Raw genomic sequence first — 14,315 nt, 5'->3', positions numbered from 1 at the left:
TTTTTTTCAAATGTGGGTGACAAAAAACTCTTTGGTTAAAAAATTTTTTATAAAGAAGAGATGGGGGCGGTGCCTGTGGCTCAGTGAGTAGGGCGCCGGCCCCATATGCTGAGGGTGGCAGGTTCAAACCCAGCCCTGGCCAAACTGCAACAAAAAAATAGCCGGATGTTGTGGCGGGCGCCTGTAGTCCCAGCTGCTCGGGAGGCTGAGGCAAGAGAATCCCGTAAGCCCAAGAGTTAGAGGTTGCTGTGAGCCGTGTGAAGTCATGGCACTCTACCTGAGGGCGGTACAGTGAGACTCTGTCTCTACAAAAAAAAAAAAAGAAGAAGAAGAGATGGTTAGTGAACTTGAAGACACAGCAAGATTAACTGTCCATATTGAAACACGCACAGAAAAAATAACAACTATGGGAGAGTATCAACAACAGAGTAGTGTTACAAGAAGTATACTGGCGAAAGTAAGGACTAAAATGTTTTCAAATTTAAAGCAAAGTATGTACTCACAGATCCAGGAATTTAAATGAAGCCTAGGCAGGGCAAATACAGTGAAAGCTATAACAAGTACATTTATTAAATTTCATTAAAAGGTAGTTGACTATTTAAAGTAGAAATAACAATATATTGTGGGATCTGTAACTTACAGAAGCAAAATGCATGACACCAATAGCACAATATGAAGAGAGAATATGGGAGATTCACAAAATAATATACTATTGTTATATATTGTAAGGTTCATAAATTGTAAGTATTAATGTTTGAAGGTAGACTTGAAATGTTTAAGATACAATTCTTTATCTTAAATACAAAAATAAAAGTAAACGTATGTAAAGAGATATAGCTAGTAAGCCCATTATCCAGATAAAATGATCATTAAAAATCATTTATTGGGCGGCGCCTGTGGCTCAAGGAGTAGGGCGCCGGTCCCATATGCCAGAGGTGGCGGGTTCAAACCCAGCCCTGGCCAAAAAAAAAAAAAAAAAAATCATTTATTTAGGCCAGGCACGGTGGCTCACACCTGTAGTCCTAGCACTCTGGGAGGTCAAGGTGGGTGGATTGCCTGAGCTCACAGGTTCAAGACCAGCCTGAGCCAGAGCAGAGATTCCCATCTCTAAAAATAGTTGGGCATTGTGGCGGGCACCCATAGTCCCAGCTACTTGGGAGGCTGAGGCAAGAGTTTGTGGTTGCTGTGAGCTATGAAGCCACAGCACTCTACCAAGGGCAACAAAGTGAAACTCTGTCTCAAAAAAAAAAAAAATTAATCAAAACAAAGGCAGAAAAAGAAGCAAAAGAAACAACAGATGAGACCAATAGAAACCAAATAGTGAGGCAGCGACCAGGCAAGGTGGTTCAGGCCTGTAAGCACCCGGGGAGGCCAAAGCCAGGTGGATTCCTTGAGCTCAGGAGTTTGAGACCAGCCTGAGCAAGAGGGAGACCCCCGTCTCTACTAAAAATAGAAAAAAGTAGCTGGTGTTGTATTGGGAGCCTGTACTCCCAGCAACTTGGGAGGCTGAAGCAAGAAGAGGATTGCTTGAGCCCAAGAGTTTGAGGTTGTGGTGAGCTATGATGACGCCAGGGTGACAGAGTGAGACTCTGTCTCAAAACAAAAGAAACAAGCACTCTAGCCAGGGTGACAGAGTGAGACTGTCTCAAAACAAAAGAAACAAGCAAACATAAAAACGAAAAAACAAATAGTGAGATAGTATACTTAAACCTAACCATATCAATAATTACATCATATATAAATGGTATAGCTACTCCAATTAATGGGAAGAGATTATATGACTATTTTTTAAAAGGTAAAATCCAAGAAATGTTCTAATTATAAAAATTATACATATACAAATTATAAACATAATACATATATTAAGTATATAATATAATTAAGAAACATACTTTAGGCCAGGCATGGTGGCTAAGGCCTATAATCCTAGCACTCTGGGAGTCCCAGGCAGGAGGATCAATTGAGCTCAGAACTTTAAAAACAGCCTTAGCAAGAGTGAGAGACCTTGTCTCTACTAAAAATAGAAAAATTATCCCATCGTCATAGTGGGCCCTTGTAATCTCAGCTACTTGGGAGGCTGAGGCAGAAGGATTGCTAGAACCCAGGAGTTTGAGGTTGCTGTGAGCTAGGCTGACACCATGACACTCTAGCCTGGGCAACAGAGTGAGACTCAGTCTCAAAAAGAAAAAAAAACAAACAGAAATGTACTTTAATTGTAAAGACATAGTTTAAAAAGGATGGACAAAGATATGTCATATAAGCATTAATGGTAAGAAAGCTTTCGGAGTTATATTAATATCAAAATAGGCTTCAGGCCATAGGATATTACCATAGATAAAGAATAGTTCATTATAATAAAAGTGTCAATTTATCAAAAAGATATTGTAAGGCTCAGAGTGTATGCACCTAATAACAAAGACTCAGGATACATGAAGCAAAATCTGACATAACTGAAATGAGAAATAAACTCATAATTAGTTGTAGACACTCCTCTGTCAATAACTGGTAGCACACCTGAACAACATCATCAGCTTGACCTAGTGGTGCATCAAACAGAATATACAATTTTTCCAAGTGTATCTGAACAAGACAAACCATATTCTAAGTACCAAAAAACAAATCTTAATAAATTTAAAAGAACTGAAATCATACAAATTATGTTAACTGATCCAACAGAGTTAGAGTAGAAATAAATTAATAGAAAGGCTAATTTTAGAAATGCACCAAAGATTTTGAAATTAAACTTCTAAATAAACAATGGGTCAAAGAATCACAAAGTAAATTAGAAACTATTTTGTACTGAAAGATGATGAAAACACAATATACCACAATTTGGGGGATGCTACTAAAGCAATGCTCAGGGGGAAATTTGTAGCTGTAAATGCTTATAATAGAACAGATGAGAGCACTTAAGTTTCTACCTTAGAAAGCTAGAAAAAGAAGAGTTAACTAAACCCAAAGTAGGTAGAAGGAAGAAAATAATAAAGATGAGTACAAATAATTGAAATGAAAGACAGACAAGCAAAAAAGAAAGCCAACTAAAATCTGGTTCTTTGAATGAATGGAATAAAATCTAGCTAGAGTCATTAAAAGAGGGAAATTATCCATGTCAGGCATGAAGACAGTATATCCTTCCCACATCCTTCAAACATTAAAATATAGTAAGAAATTGGTATGGACTTCACACCAATAAATTTAACAACTTCGATGAAATGGCAAATTTATCATACAAGTGGGAGTATCCCCAAAATATAATCAATAGAAATATGAACTGAAAAGCTACATACCTGAAAAAACAAAGAGTAGGGACACACAGACAGAGCTGGACTTGCTGGTGAAGGGTCTGCCGCCAGAACCCCCTGCATCGGGAGGTAAGAACCACCCATGGACATCAGGACAGCTGCCACCTACACAGCTGCCACCTGCCATAGGCTCTCCATGCAATAGGAATTAGCCAGAGGCCCAAAGAGAGTCACAAGCAAGGCCTTATTTGAGCTCATGTTCAAACACAAGTGAGACAGTGCTGTGTAAGGAGCAGCTAGGCTGTTTGTCTGCACAGAGCACTGGGGGACTGTGAAGGGGACAGAGAGAAGGTCTCAGGCCAGCGCTGAGCTCATAGCATGCACAGGTGGAGTTTTGCTGGCCTGTAATCCCAGCACTCTGGGAGACTGAGGTAGTGGATTGCTTGTACTCAGGAGTTCAAGACCAACTTGGGCAAGAACGTGACCCCATCTCTACTAAAAACAGAAAAACTAGCTGGGCATTGAGGTGGGTGCCTACAGTCTCAGCAACTCAGGAGGCTGAGGCAGGCAGATCACCTGAGCCCAGGAGTTCAAGGTTGCTGTGAGCTATGACCACTAGAACTGCCTTCTATTCAAGCTATTTTCAAAGCTTTTGTTCAGTATTTTAACAGACTTAATTAAGCTTTGGAAGAAGACTTAAACAAGTAGCCAAAGTCCACCTCCTATGCTATCTCAGTTCTGCTTCTGAGAATGTGGCTGATAAGCAGGATTATATAAATTATATCAAACATCAGCAAAAAAAAGAATTCTTCAGAGTGAACTTCATTACACTTAATTATTAAATCAGTTTTCTACATGGCAGCATTAAACAATTTCCAACTTTTTCTGTTTCCCTTTTTCATTTTACTGCAATTATTTTCTCTTGGATTTGTTCTTTCCATGTACATTTTTCACTGACATTTGATTCATCCATTAGTTGTTTATTTTTTTTTTTTTTTAAAAGACTCAATTATCACTTTTATTGAACAGTATACAAAGCAAAAGGTGCCACATGCTAAGGAGAAACAAGACCAAGAGCCTCACTAGGAAGTACTTTGTTTTTCTTAGAAAAAAAATTTCTGGACAGTAACAGTTTACAACACTTCAAAAAAATTAATGGCTGAGGTTTTTCAGGAGTTGGGGACTCAAAAAAAAATGGTGGTATCCTGCTTCATTATAATGGATGACAGGGGCCATAAATGTGAGACTTAACGGCTATTAAGCCAATATCAATGGCATGAAACTCCTAATTTTCCTTCTGTGGTCTTCCCTATCCACAGAAATGCCACCATATAAAGCCCGGTAGCAGCTAGCTTAGGCTCCAGTCTTCCCCTGGTGTAGGAAAGGGAGTGGAGGTCACTCCTGGGTTTCCATGCTTTCCTCCTCTTCTCCTTGAGGGGGTTCTTCTGTATTCTCCTCCTCTTCCTCTCCTTCCTTCTTCTCTGGTGGCTTCTCATAAGCCTTTTCTGAGGGTGTCACAATCACTCCATCCCAAGTAGATATTTCAGAAGCCAAATAGCTGGCATCACCCTCCTGGCCAAGAATCTTCCTAAAGCCACCATGTGAGAGGATTCGGACCAGAGTCTGAGCTGTGTAGCACACCATGTCCTGCTGTTCCAGGGTCATGACTGTGTGTACTCTGAAGTTGCCACTCTCACAGGGGTCAGTGATACCCACGGAACCTGGCAGGAACAGTCCTGCAGCTAGAATCTGTAAGCAACGCCTGTATGCCACATTTAGGGCCAAGGGCTGTCTAGTGGGGTTGTTCATCACAGCGTAGTGACCCAGCAGGTCAAGGATCCAGGGTGTGAGGGGCTCAAAGCCAGGAAAACGAATCCTCAAGTCCTTCAGCAGTCGGATAAGAACTTTAACTGTGGACTGAGAAGCATTTTCCTCAAACCAGCGGGCATGTCGGATGGCTGCTAAGGCACTCTGTAACACCTTTATATCCAAATGAAGTTCTGGGTCCAGTTTTCGGAGATTGGGTGGCACTGTTGTAATGAGAATCTTCACCGTAGCATCAGAAGAACTGATTTCAAAGCCAGTTTCATTGGTCAGCATGGTCAAAACTTCAGAAGGATCCTGTGCTCTTAGGCTTTCCACGACCTTGTTCCCCAGGGCGGCAACAGCTTCCAATGTTGGCAGAATCTTTAGTATTACTACCAGGTCAGCCACATTGTGTCCTGTTGTCATTGTTCCCTTTTTATATGATCCTACCTGTCGTACTTCTTCAATTTGCACTTCAAATGTTCCTGGAGCCACAATCAAATTGTCAATCACATTGTTTATTTTTGTAACCAGAGAAAGAATAGAGGCCTGAAAAACAGCATGAAACAAAATACCCTGTTCAGCAGAATTGGGAGCAAGGTCCTGATTCCTTTTCAGCAAGGCCTCACTGAAGGAAGTTTCATCAGGTGCTGGCTTCACCCGGGGGAAAGCCATTTCACACAAATAGAAATCAAATGGGATATGTGGTACAAAGGGCCTGAACCCTCCTCCTGGGCCTCCTCTGGAACCAAAGCGCCCACCACGACCACGGCCTCTGTCACCCACTTCCTCCTACCACGGTCCCGAACAGCACAGAGGAAATCAGGTGGGAAGGGAGGGGGAGGCGGGCGCTGGCGGTCCCCGGGGCGCCCACTATGTCCCTGCTCAGTCCTCCGCCCCGCACGGGCGCAGCTTCAGAGGGCGCTGCTCCTCAGAGCCGAAGAGAGAAGAGGGCGTGCGGGGCGAGGCTGAGGAAGCGCGGGAGAAGACAGGGCGTGCGGAGAGAGGGTGTGGGGCCGTGGGGGAGAGCGTGAGGGTCAAGGGTAAGGTGTGCGGCCGTGGGGGGAGGGCGTGAGGGGCAGGGGTAGGGTGTGCGGCCGTGGGGGAGGGCGTAAGGGTCAGGGAGGAAGGCGTGTGGGGAGAGGGTCCATTAGTTGTTTATTATTTAATCTGTTATTATACATTTTCTCTTGGGACCACTTTCTACCAAGTCCAACTTTTCTCTTGTCCACATATCCTTGAGGGTATAAATTTTGTCAAGATGATTTTATTTTTCCATCAATTGTTATACAATAAATTTTTTTGCATGCAGTTGTAACCGTCAGCTTTATTTTGAGTTGCATTATTGATCTTGTATTGAATTGTCAGCCAATCCATGAGGAAATCATGGGTGGTTCCGGAGGCACCGTCCAGAAAACCCAGAGTCGAGGGAGTGGGCCTGTGGCAGTTCAGATTCCCCCAGGCTGAAGCAATGTGGCTGGAGCCTCCCTATAACCCAGGAGACCAAACTCCCACAACCCTCACCTCCCACAGTCCACCTTAAGGGTCCAGACCCTCCTCCCATGGTATGGGCTGCAGCCCCATCAGGCCTCGGGGCATCACAGCCTGAGAAGGTATCATAGCCCTGCCCCCTGTGTCACAGTCACAGCCACCACCCCCATCTCATGCACAGCCCCTCCTTGCCCTAGTTGGGGGGGGGGGGCTGCTAGGTTCCTGCCCCACCAGTTTCAACATCATCCTCTCCCTGGCCACCCTGCCACCCTCTCCTGCACTAGCCTATTGGGCCTTTTGTGGGAGAACTGTCTCTGAGATCATGCTGTCCCTGCACCTCCCATGGACTCAGATGTGAGGATCCGAGGAGGCGCCCTCAGGGGTGTCTCTGGAGCCAGTGTGTCATCTTTATTGCCACCCATGTGAGCCCCTGGCCCTCAATTTGATGGCTATCCTCTTTCTCACAAACAGAGGGATAACTAGGAATGGTGTGGGCAGGGCTCCTGCAGGCTTAGGCCTGGTCCTCACATCTGTGAGCGGTCTGGGTGGCCTGTGGCCATCACTATACCATGCTGAGGAGGGCAGAGCATGCCCTCCTGAGGCAGCCGTGGCTGAGGGAGCTCATGCATGCCACGGCCTGTGGGCTGACCATGACACTCATTTGGACCTGACATCCATTCCCAGGTATCTATCCATGGAGGGGAAGGTCCTCACCCCTGCATGCCTCCATGAACCGGCACATGGGGGAGGGTTGGGGCAGGCCTGCAGGGATGAGGGAAGGGACAAGCTTCAGCAAAACAACCAAGAGAAGGGCCTCCAACACTTGGCCCAACCAGAGGACACACTGGACAGATAGGCTCTGCTGGGCCTCATTCAGGTTCCTGCCCCGTCCCTTTTGCCATGGTGATCCCCATCAGCCCTGTGCTTCTGATCAAGGGACAAGGTATTGAGGGTGGAGCCAGGGCACTGCCTATCACCAGGCCTTCATCTGACCACTGGTCAGTATCTGGCTGCCCTGTGGGTCTCAGGCCCCTGCCAGGGCTAAGCACGAGGGCAGGGTCTCTGACATCATAGGCAGAACTTGCCTTGGCAGGTGGAAGGGCGATGGTGGACTGATCTCATGTTGGCCCAGAGTGCTCTTGCCCCCTTATATCAGGCCCATGGCAGGGATGGGGGAGAGGGCTCTGAAAGGCAGCACAGAGAAATGGAAACAGCCCTCCAGGGCTCGAGTCACAGCCCCAGTGCTTCCATGAGTCACAGCCCCAGTGCTTCCATGGGACCTAGGACAAGCCACTCTGTGCCTCCATTTCTCCATCTGTGAAATGGGAGCAGAGACTGCTGGCAGAGCTCTGCCCAGGTTCAGGCACACAGCCCAGCCCCACTGGCTGCTTGTAGAGGAGGGGAGAACACCCCAAGTCTTAGGAGACAAGGAGGGAAAGACAGTCCAGACAGCAAGCACAGCAGGCTGGGGCCACGGCGGGCAGGCTCTGAAAGCCTGTTAGCAGTGAGCCGTTTCCTAGGAAAAAGCCAAAAGCGACTCAGTACTGCAGCCTCAGGGCCAGGCAGGTCCCAGCAGGTGGACCAAGAAGGGCTTTGGCAGACCCTGAGCAGTGTCAGCCTCCCACAGTGCCTTGCCAGCATGGGGGCAGTGAGTGACCCCTGGGATCCTCCCCAGCCTGAGTCTGAAGGAGGCATGGTTTGGGGCCCGAGGTGGGTAAAATCCCCCAATTCACAGAGGGAAAGGGAAGCCCTCAGTGTGAGGTAAGTGAATCAAGTAACACCTGGTTTTGAATCCTGATGCCTTGGAGGCAAGTTCTGTTTCCCATGAACACTGGGGACACCCTTTCCTTACACAATAAGAGGAAGGCCTGGGAGGCCTTCCTGGGAGGTATCTGAGCCTACCTCCAGGCCAGATGTCCTTCCCTGGGAGGATGAGCCCCAGCAGGCAATAGGCAAGTCACCTCCTTCCTCTAATCTCCAAGGGTCAGAGGGTCAGAGACAACCCTGGCAGCTGGTGGCCAGGATTCGGGTAGGGGTCAGAGGTCCGGGGGAGTGGATGGGTCAGCCGGGCTAAGGCCAGCACGAGGGTGGACTGGGGCTGAGCATGGTTGGGGGTTCTGGGCAGGGCCAGGATGGGGCAGAGCTGAATTTGGCATGGCCTGGGATGGCCCAGGTTCCAAGACTAAAGGGGACCAGACTTACCATGTGGGCAGGCCTCCACCTCTTACTGCCTGTTTCCCAATCTGTCAAATGAGGAGAGTGATGCCAGGTGATTCCTGAAGGCAGTGAGGTGGAGAGTGCCAGGGAAGGGCTTGGGGAGGGCTGGAAAGACCCTGAAAATGGACCCCCCTGCAGAGGCACAGAAGCTGGTCTCTTCTCAATTTTCCATAAGAAGTTAGGCACCACTTTCATAATAAAAGCCCATATGTTCCAACATTCAGATGCTGCTCTAGTTTATAAATCAGAGTGTCTTCAAGAGTTTGATGTCAACAGAGATCCTGCACTGTCCTGCAGTTTATATCCTTTCATTTTTTTTTTTTTTTGAGACAACAGTCTCACTTTGTGGCCCTCAGTAGAGTGCGTGGCATCACAGCTCACAGTAACCTCCAACTCCTGGGCTTAGGCGATCCTCTTGCCTCACCCTCCTAAGTAGCTGGGACTACAGGTACCCACCACAACGCCCAGCTATTTTTTTTGTAGAGACAGAGTCTCACTGTACCGCCCTCGGGTAGAGTGCCATGATGTCACATGGCTCACAGCAACCTCTAACTCTTGGGCTTACGCAATTCTCTTGCCTCAGCCTCCCGAGCAGCTAGGACTACAGGCACCCGCCACAATGCCCGGCTATTTTATTTTTTGTTGCAGTTTGGCCGGGGTTGGGTTTGAACCCACCACCCTTGGCATATGGGGCCGGCGCCCTACTCACTGAGCCACAGGCGCCACCACCCAGCTATTTTTTGTTGCAATTTGGCCAGGGCAGGTTTGAATCCGCCACCCTCGGTATATGGGGTTGGTGCCCCACTCACTGAGCCACAGGCACCACCCCATATCCTTTTATTTTTACTTCTAAGTAAAATACCTTTTTTTTTTTTTTTTGAGACAGAGTCTCACTATGTCACCTTGGTAGAGTGCTATGTCATCACAGCTCACAGCAACCTCAAACTCTTGGGCTTAAGTGGTGCTCTTGCCTCAGCCTCCCAAGTAGCTGGGAGTACAGGCCCCTGCCACAATGCCCAGCTATGTTTTGGTTGCAGTTGTCACTGTTGTTTAGCAGGCCAGGGCTGGGTTTGAACCCGCCACCCTCGGTGCATGTGGCCAGCGCCATAACCAGTGCTACAGGCACTGGGCGCCTGTAGCTTAATGGTTAGAGCGCTGGCCCTGTGCACCAGAGGTGGCAGGTTCAAACCCGGCCCGGGCCTGCTAAAATAAATAAATAAAATAAAATACCTTTTTAAAAGGAGGGGAAAACCTCAGTTGTTTTCCTAATTTAAGAGGCCCGCCATACCCTTCGGGCAGATCAGCCAATCAGAGCAAGTCTAGTGGTACCAGTGAGTTACCCACTTTCCAAAATCCACCTTCCAAGCCTAAATCAGACACAGACCTACAAATATGGTTTCCTAAAATCGTGTCCCTCCCAATGTTACAAGTCGAGGATCCTCAAATTAGCCTATATCCTAGCGAACGTGGACAGACGCAGGCAGAAACTCACTACCTGATCATAGGACACAAGGCCGGGTAGACGCAGACCGCCCCGGAAGGCCGTGTGGACGCCCCCCTTCCCGAGGCAGCTGCCGGTCGGGAGCCCCCACTGCAGGAAGCTCCGCTCCCATTTTCCAGTCAAGATTACGGCAAAGTCTACAGTCAAAAGAGAAACAGCCAAATCACTGATGCATCCCTTTGCCCCTCCAGCCACCGGGGAAACTGGGAACGGAAGCCGGCCTGGTGCAGACCCATGGACCCAGGAGGTGCCGGACACGGGGCTCAGGGACCCCAGAGAGCAGCGCTCCGTACTGGGGCGCATGGCGAGCGTCCGAGCGTGTCTTCCCCGTAACCCTAACTCCTAACTCCTATAAGGACTCCAGAAGGGCTGACGGAATCTCAGCTGCGTCCAGGAAAGCGCTGGGTCCTGATCCCACAGAGGTCATACCGTCGCGTGGGAAGGGGCTTGCTCAAGGCTGGGGAGTCATGGTGAAGCCTCTCTCCACATGGAGGCAAGTGGGAGGTGCCCGTTGGTGGATGACAGGTGAAGGACACTAAGTCCTGGGCCGCACAAGCTGCTGCTGTCGGATTCAGAACCAACTCCAGAGTCGTGCTTTGGGTCTCGGGCCCTACCCCTGGGGGTGCAACCTAAGGCGAAGGGAATTGTGGGAGATGAAAGCAGTCAAGCCGTTGCCCAAGCAACGGGGGTGGGGGAATGGGGGTGGGGAGACCAAGTTCAGTCTCCATAGAGACTGTGGCTGCTGAGCATCAACATTACTAATATTTTGCGCACCCCGACGGAGCCCACTAGTAAAGGCTGGCCGTGCTGCCCTAACCCCCGAGACTCTCTTTCCGCGATTCTGTCTCCCCCAAACCTGACCGGTAGACGTATTCCAGTCCTAACCGGGGACCCAGAGTATTTAGGCTGGGGAGGAGGAGGGACTAAGCTGGGGACGTCGGCAGGGACGGTGTCCTCACAAGTCCGTGTGCCCCAGGCCCCATCCCATGGCGCCCAAGAAGAAACGCGGGATGAGCGCCGGGCGCCGGCCCGGAGCGTTGGGAGACGGTGGTGATCCGCCGCCGTCGGAGCGCGCGCAGTACCTGCGGCGCGAGTACGCGATGCTCTCGGAGCAGCTGGAGGCCTGCGAGGAGCGCGTGGACCAGGTGCTGCAGGAGAACGCCTTCCTGGACCGCGAGGCGCTGCGCCTGCGCGAGGAGAACAAGCTGTACGCCAACTACGTGAGCGCACGTGCTCAACGCTGCGCCCACGCCATCGTGCGGCTGGACCAGCAGAACCACATGGACCTGACACAGATCCGCTGGCAGCGAGCGGAGTTGGTGGCGCTCTACGGCGGGCGCGAGGACGGGGTGCGCGCGCAGCTGCTGGAGATGGAGTCGCGCGCGGCGCAGATGGCGCGGCAGGTGCAGGAGCTGCAGCCCTACAAGGCCAGTGAGCGCCCGCGGACTGGGCGGGGCGGGGTGGGCTGCGGGGCCGGCGGGTGGCGCGGAGTCCTGCGCTGACCCGCGCCCCCGCCGCAGGAGTTGCAGCTGGAACAGCTGGCCCGGATCCGGGCTCTGGAGCGCGAGCTGCTGCACATGCGCGTGGAGCACACGCAGCTGCTCCACCGCGTGAAGCGGCGCTTCCTGGAGGACAAGGCGGCCTTTGAGCGTGAGGCGCGTCAGTGCGTGCAGTCCCTAGCGCGGCGCGCAGAGAGGGAGGCCACGCGCGCGCTCATCGCGCACACTCAGGCCATCAAGGCGGACAACGGGCGCCTGCGACAGGAGCTGCTACGGCTGCTTCGTCGGGCCCAGCTGCTGCACGACACACGGCGCCAGCTGCTGGAACAGCGCGAACAGCTGCATCGTGAGCACGAGGACACGCGGGACCTGGCGCGCCTGCACGGCTGGCTGCGCAGAGGTCCTGGGGGCCCACCACTCTGGCAGGGGCCCGTCTCCTTACAGCCCACCTCCCGTCCAGCGTCCTTAGTCGCCCCCCTGGGCCCGTCGTGCCCTTCTTCCCAGGCCGGGTCACCTGCTGCTGCCCGGTCACCATCTGTGGGCCTGTCGCGCCCGGCTTCTCGGGCCCCATCTGTGGTATCTTCGCGGGTGGCCTCCAAAGTCCCATTACATGTGGCCACTTCAAAACTGGGCTCCCGGGTCCCATCCTTGACCCTATCACGTGCAGTGTCCCGGATCCCATCCATGACCCCATTGGGTGCGGCATCCCGGGTCCCATCCCTGACCTCGTTGCCTGCTGCAGGGCCCCGGGTCCCATCCATGACCCCATTGGGTGCGGCATCCCGGGTCCCATCCCTGACCTCGTTGCCTGCTGCAGGGTCCCGGGTCCCATCCATGACCTCCTCGCGTGCTGGGTCCCGGGCCCCATCCCTGACCCCCTCCATGGGGCAGTCACTCTCAGGTTCTAGGATGTCTTCTCGGTCCTCACTGCCTGTGGCCTCGCAGGACAACCTCCCTTCAGAGAAGTCTGCCCCCAAGACTCCCTCCGGTCTGTCCCGGGATGGGGCTCTCCCTCCACAATCAGAAGAGGGTGTGAACACTGACGCTGAAGCAGACACAGCCTCAGGGAGAGCTTGAACCTACAGGGAGGAAGCCCGAGAAGGCCCTAGGGTTGGCGAGGCTGGTGCACAGGACGCTTGTTTGGTGGCTGCAGTTAATAAAGATGTGACCTAGTATGTCTGGCCTGCAAGGGCCCCTCATTCATGTATCCACGGGGCCTGGTGGTACACATGGGCTTTGTTCTGGCTGCCTCAGGAAGGCTTTATGTTTAAGCTACTGTTAATTTGTTGGTAATTTTTAAATTTTAATTTCCAACTTAAAGTTGCAAGAACAGCACAGAGAACTTCCCTGTGCTGTTTGTCCAGATATACCGACAGCTTAGATTTCAGCTTGTGCGTGTTATTTTTCTGCGTCCTTTGAGATTGATTTAGTTGGAGATATTGCCCCTTAACACCTACTTTAATGTGCATTTCCTAATCAGAAGGCCATTCTACATTTTTGCAGTACAGTGCCCCAAATCAGGAAATTTTCTATGGAGAAGATACTGTCATAGCTCTCAGGCTGCTGTGCAGGGGGCCAGATGCAAAGCAGACGGGGGCAGGGCTATGGCCCAGGGAGGCTGCTGCTCTCTGACACCCGTGGCAATGCCCAGTTGCAGAAGCTGAGCTTACTGCTCTGGAACCAGCAGGAGGGCACCTTATCCCTGTCGCAGTGGCTGCTCAGCAAGGAGCAGCAGGCCCGGTTCCCAGATGGCCCAGAAGCTGGTGGCTAGAGCTTATCCTTTGTTCCTGAATGTTCCCTGGTAGAGTTAGACCAGCTGACCCTGCCAGCAGTGTGGTGGGCATGTTGGTGGTGAGGCACCCCAGGGGGCTGCAGAGGACTTAAGGTGGAGGGCTGGATGGGGGAGCCGCCCAGAGACAGCAGCCTCCATTGCACGTCTGGAGATGAAGCAGGCCCAGAAGGCCTGGAACTCCCAGGGACAGAAGTCCTTTAGACTAAATACTGGAGGTACATCATTTTGCATCCTGTTCCTCACGCCAGACACCAGGGGCAGGAGCAGAGGTGCTGGTGAGATGAGTGAAGGACCTCCCTTCCTATCCCCTGTGTCCTTGGCTATCCCAAGAAGGATTTGCCAGCCCCTCCCATCTTGCCATCCCAAGAGGGTAAGACGCACCCTCCCTAGGGCCAGCAGGCTGCCCAGGCAGGCCTCTTGTCCTCTCTGGGCCTCTATCCTCCTATTGACAGAGGAGTGGCTGGATTTGGGCCCCTCTGACAGGGGCACCCGTACCTCTGCATGGCTGCCTCCCCTGTGGCCTGGCTGTAGCCCCAGAGGCTTCCCTCTGTTGGCAGCACCGAGTCCTAGGTCGTAGGCCATTTGACCAGCTCCCACATCACATACTTTGGGAACACGCTGAGTTCTCTCCATTCTCTGTGCCTTGGTCAGATGTGTTCGCACCCTGCTGTGGGTAGGTTCCCATGGTGTCCCCTCACTCATCTGACACTAAACAGGCCCTAGACTGGGACAGTGTCCCCCAGCTCTTTCCTACACTCTGTGGAGAC

General features: G+C 51.3%; 2 protein-coding genes across 2 annotated transcripts; one reads left to right on the top strand and one right to left on the bottom strand.

Moving 5' to 3' along the window:
- Positions 1–4,233: 4,233 nt before the first annotated feature.
- On the bottom strand, positions 4,234–5,854 carry LOC128563234 (interleukin enhancer-binding factor 2-like). Its single transcript, XM_053558498.1, has one exon. It carries the CDS (start codon positions 5,721–5,723, stop codon positions 4,638–4,640), a length of 1,086 nt encoding a protein of 361 aa, XP_053414473.1. The 5' UTR covers positions 5,724–5,854; the 3' UTR covers positions 4,234–4,637.
- A 5,389-nt stretch (positions 5,855–11,243) lies between these two features.
- CCDC166 (coiled-coil domain containing 166) lies at positions 11,244–13,034 on the top strand. Its single transcript, XM_053558495.1, has 3 exons — positions 11,244–11,684; positions 11,778–12,417; positions 12,574–13,034. Exons 1-3 carry the CDS (start codon positions 11,244–11,246, stop codon positions 12,831–12,833), a joined length of 1,341 nt encoding a protein of 446 aa, XP_053414470.1. The 3' UTR covers positions 12,834–13,034.
- Positions 13,035–14,315: the final 1,281 nt, after the last annotated feature.

Source organism: Nycticebus coucang, chromosome 13 (genome assembly GCF_027406575.1).
Source record: "Nycticebus coucang isolate mNycCou1 chromosome 13, mNycCou1.pri, whole genome shotgun sequence".
NCBI lineage: Eukaryota > Metazoa > Chordata > Mammalia > Primates > Lorisidae > Nycticebus > Nycticebus coucang.
The sequence above is the reverse complement of the archived record's forward strand: the minus strand, read 5'-3'. Positions and strand labels throughout refer to the sequence as shown.

Bases quoted from the DNA above. Each gene is read 5' to 3' on its own strand.
- CCDC166 (XM_053558495.1), top strand. From the start codon at position 11,244: ATGGCGCCCAAGAAGAAACGCGGGATGAGCGCCGGGCGCCGGCCCGGA. The intron at 11,685-11,777 runs GCCAGTGAGCGC...CCCCCGCCGCAG, and splicing joins AGGAGCTGCAGCCCTACAAG to GAGTTGCAGCTGGAACAGCT. The intron at 12,418-12,573 runs GTGCAGTGTCCC...TGCCTGCTGCAG, and splicing joins CCCATCCTTGACCCTATCAC to GGTCCCGGGTCCCATCCATG.
- LOC128563234 (XM_053558498.1), bottom strand. From the start codon at position 5,723: ATGGCTTTCCCCCGGGTGAAGCCAGCACCTGATGAAACTTCCTTCAGT.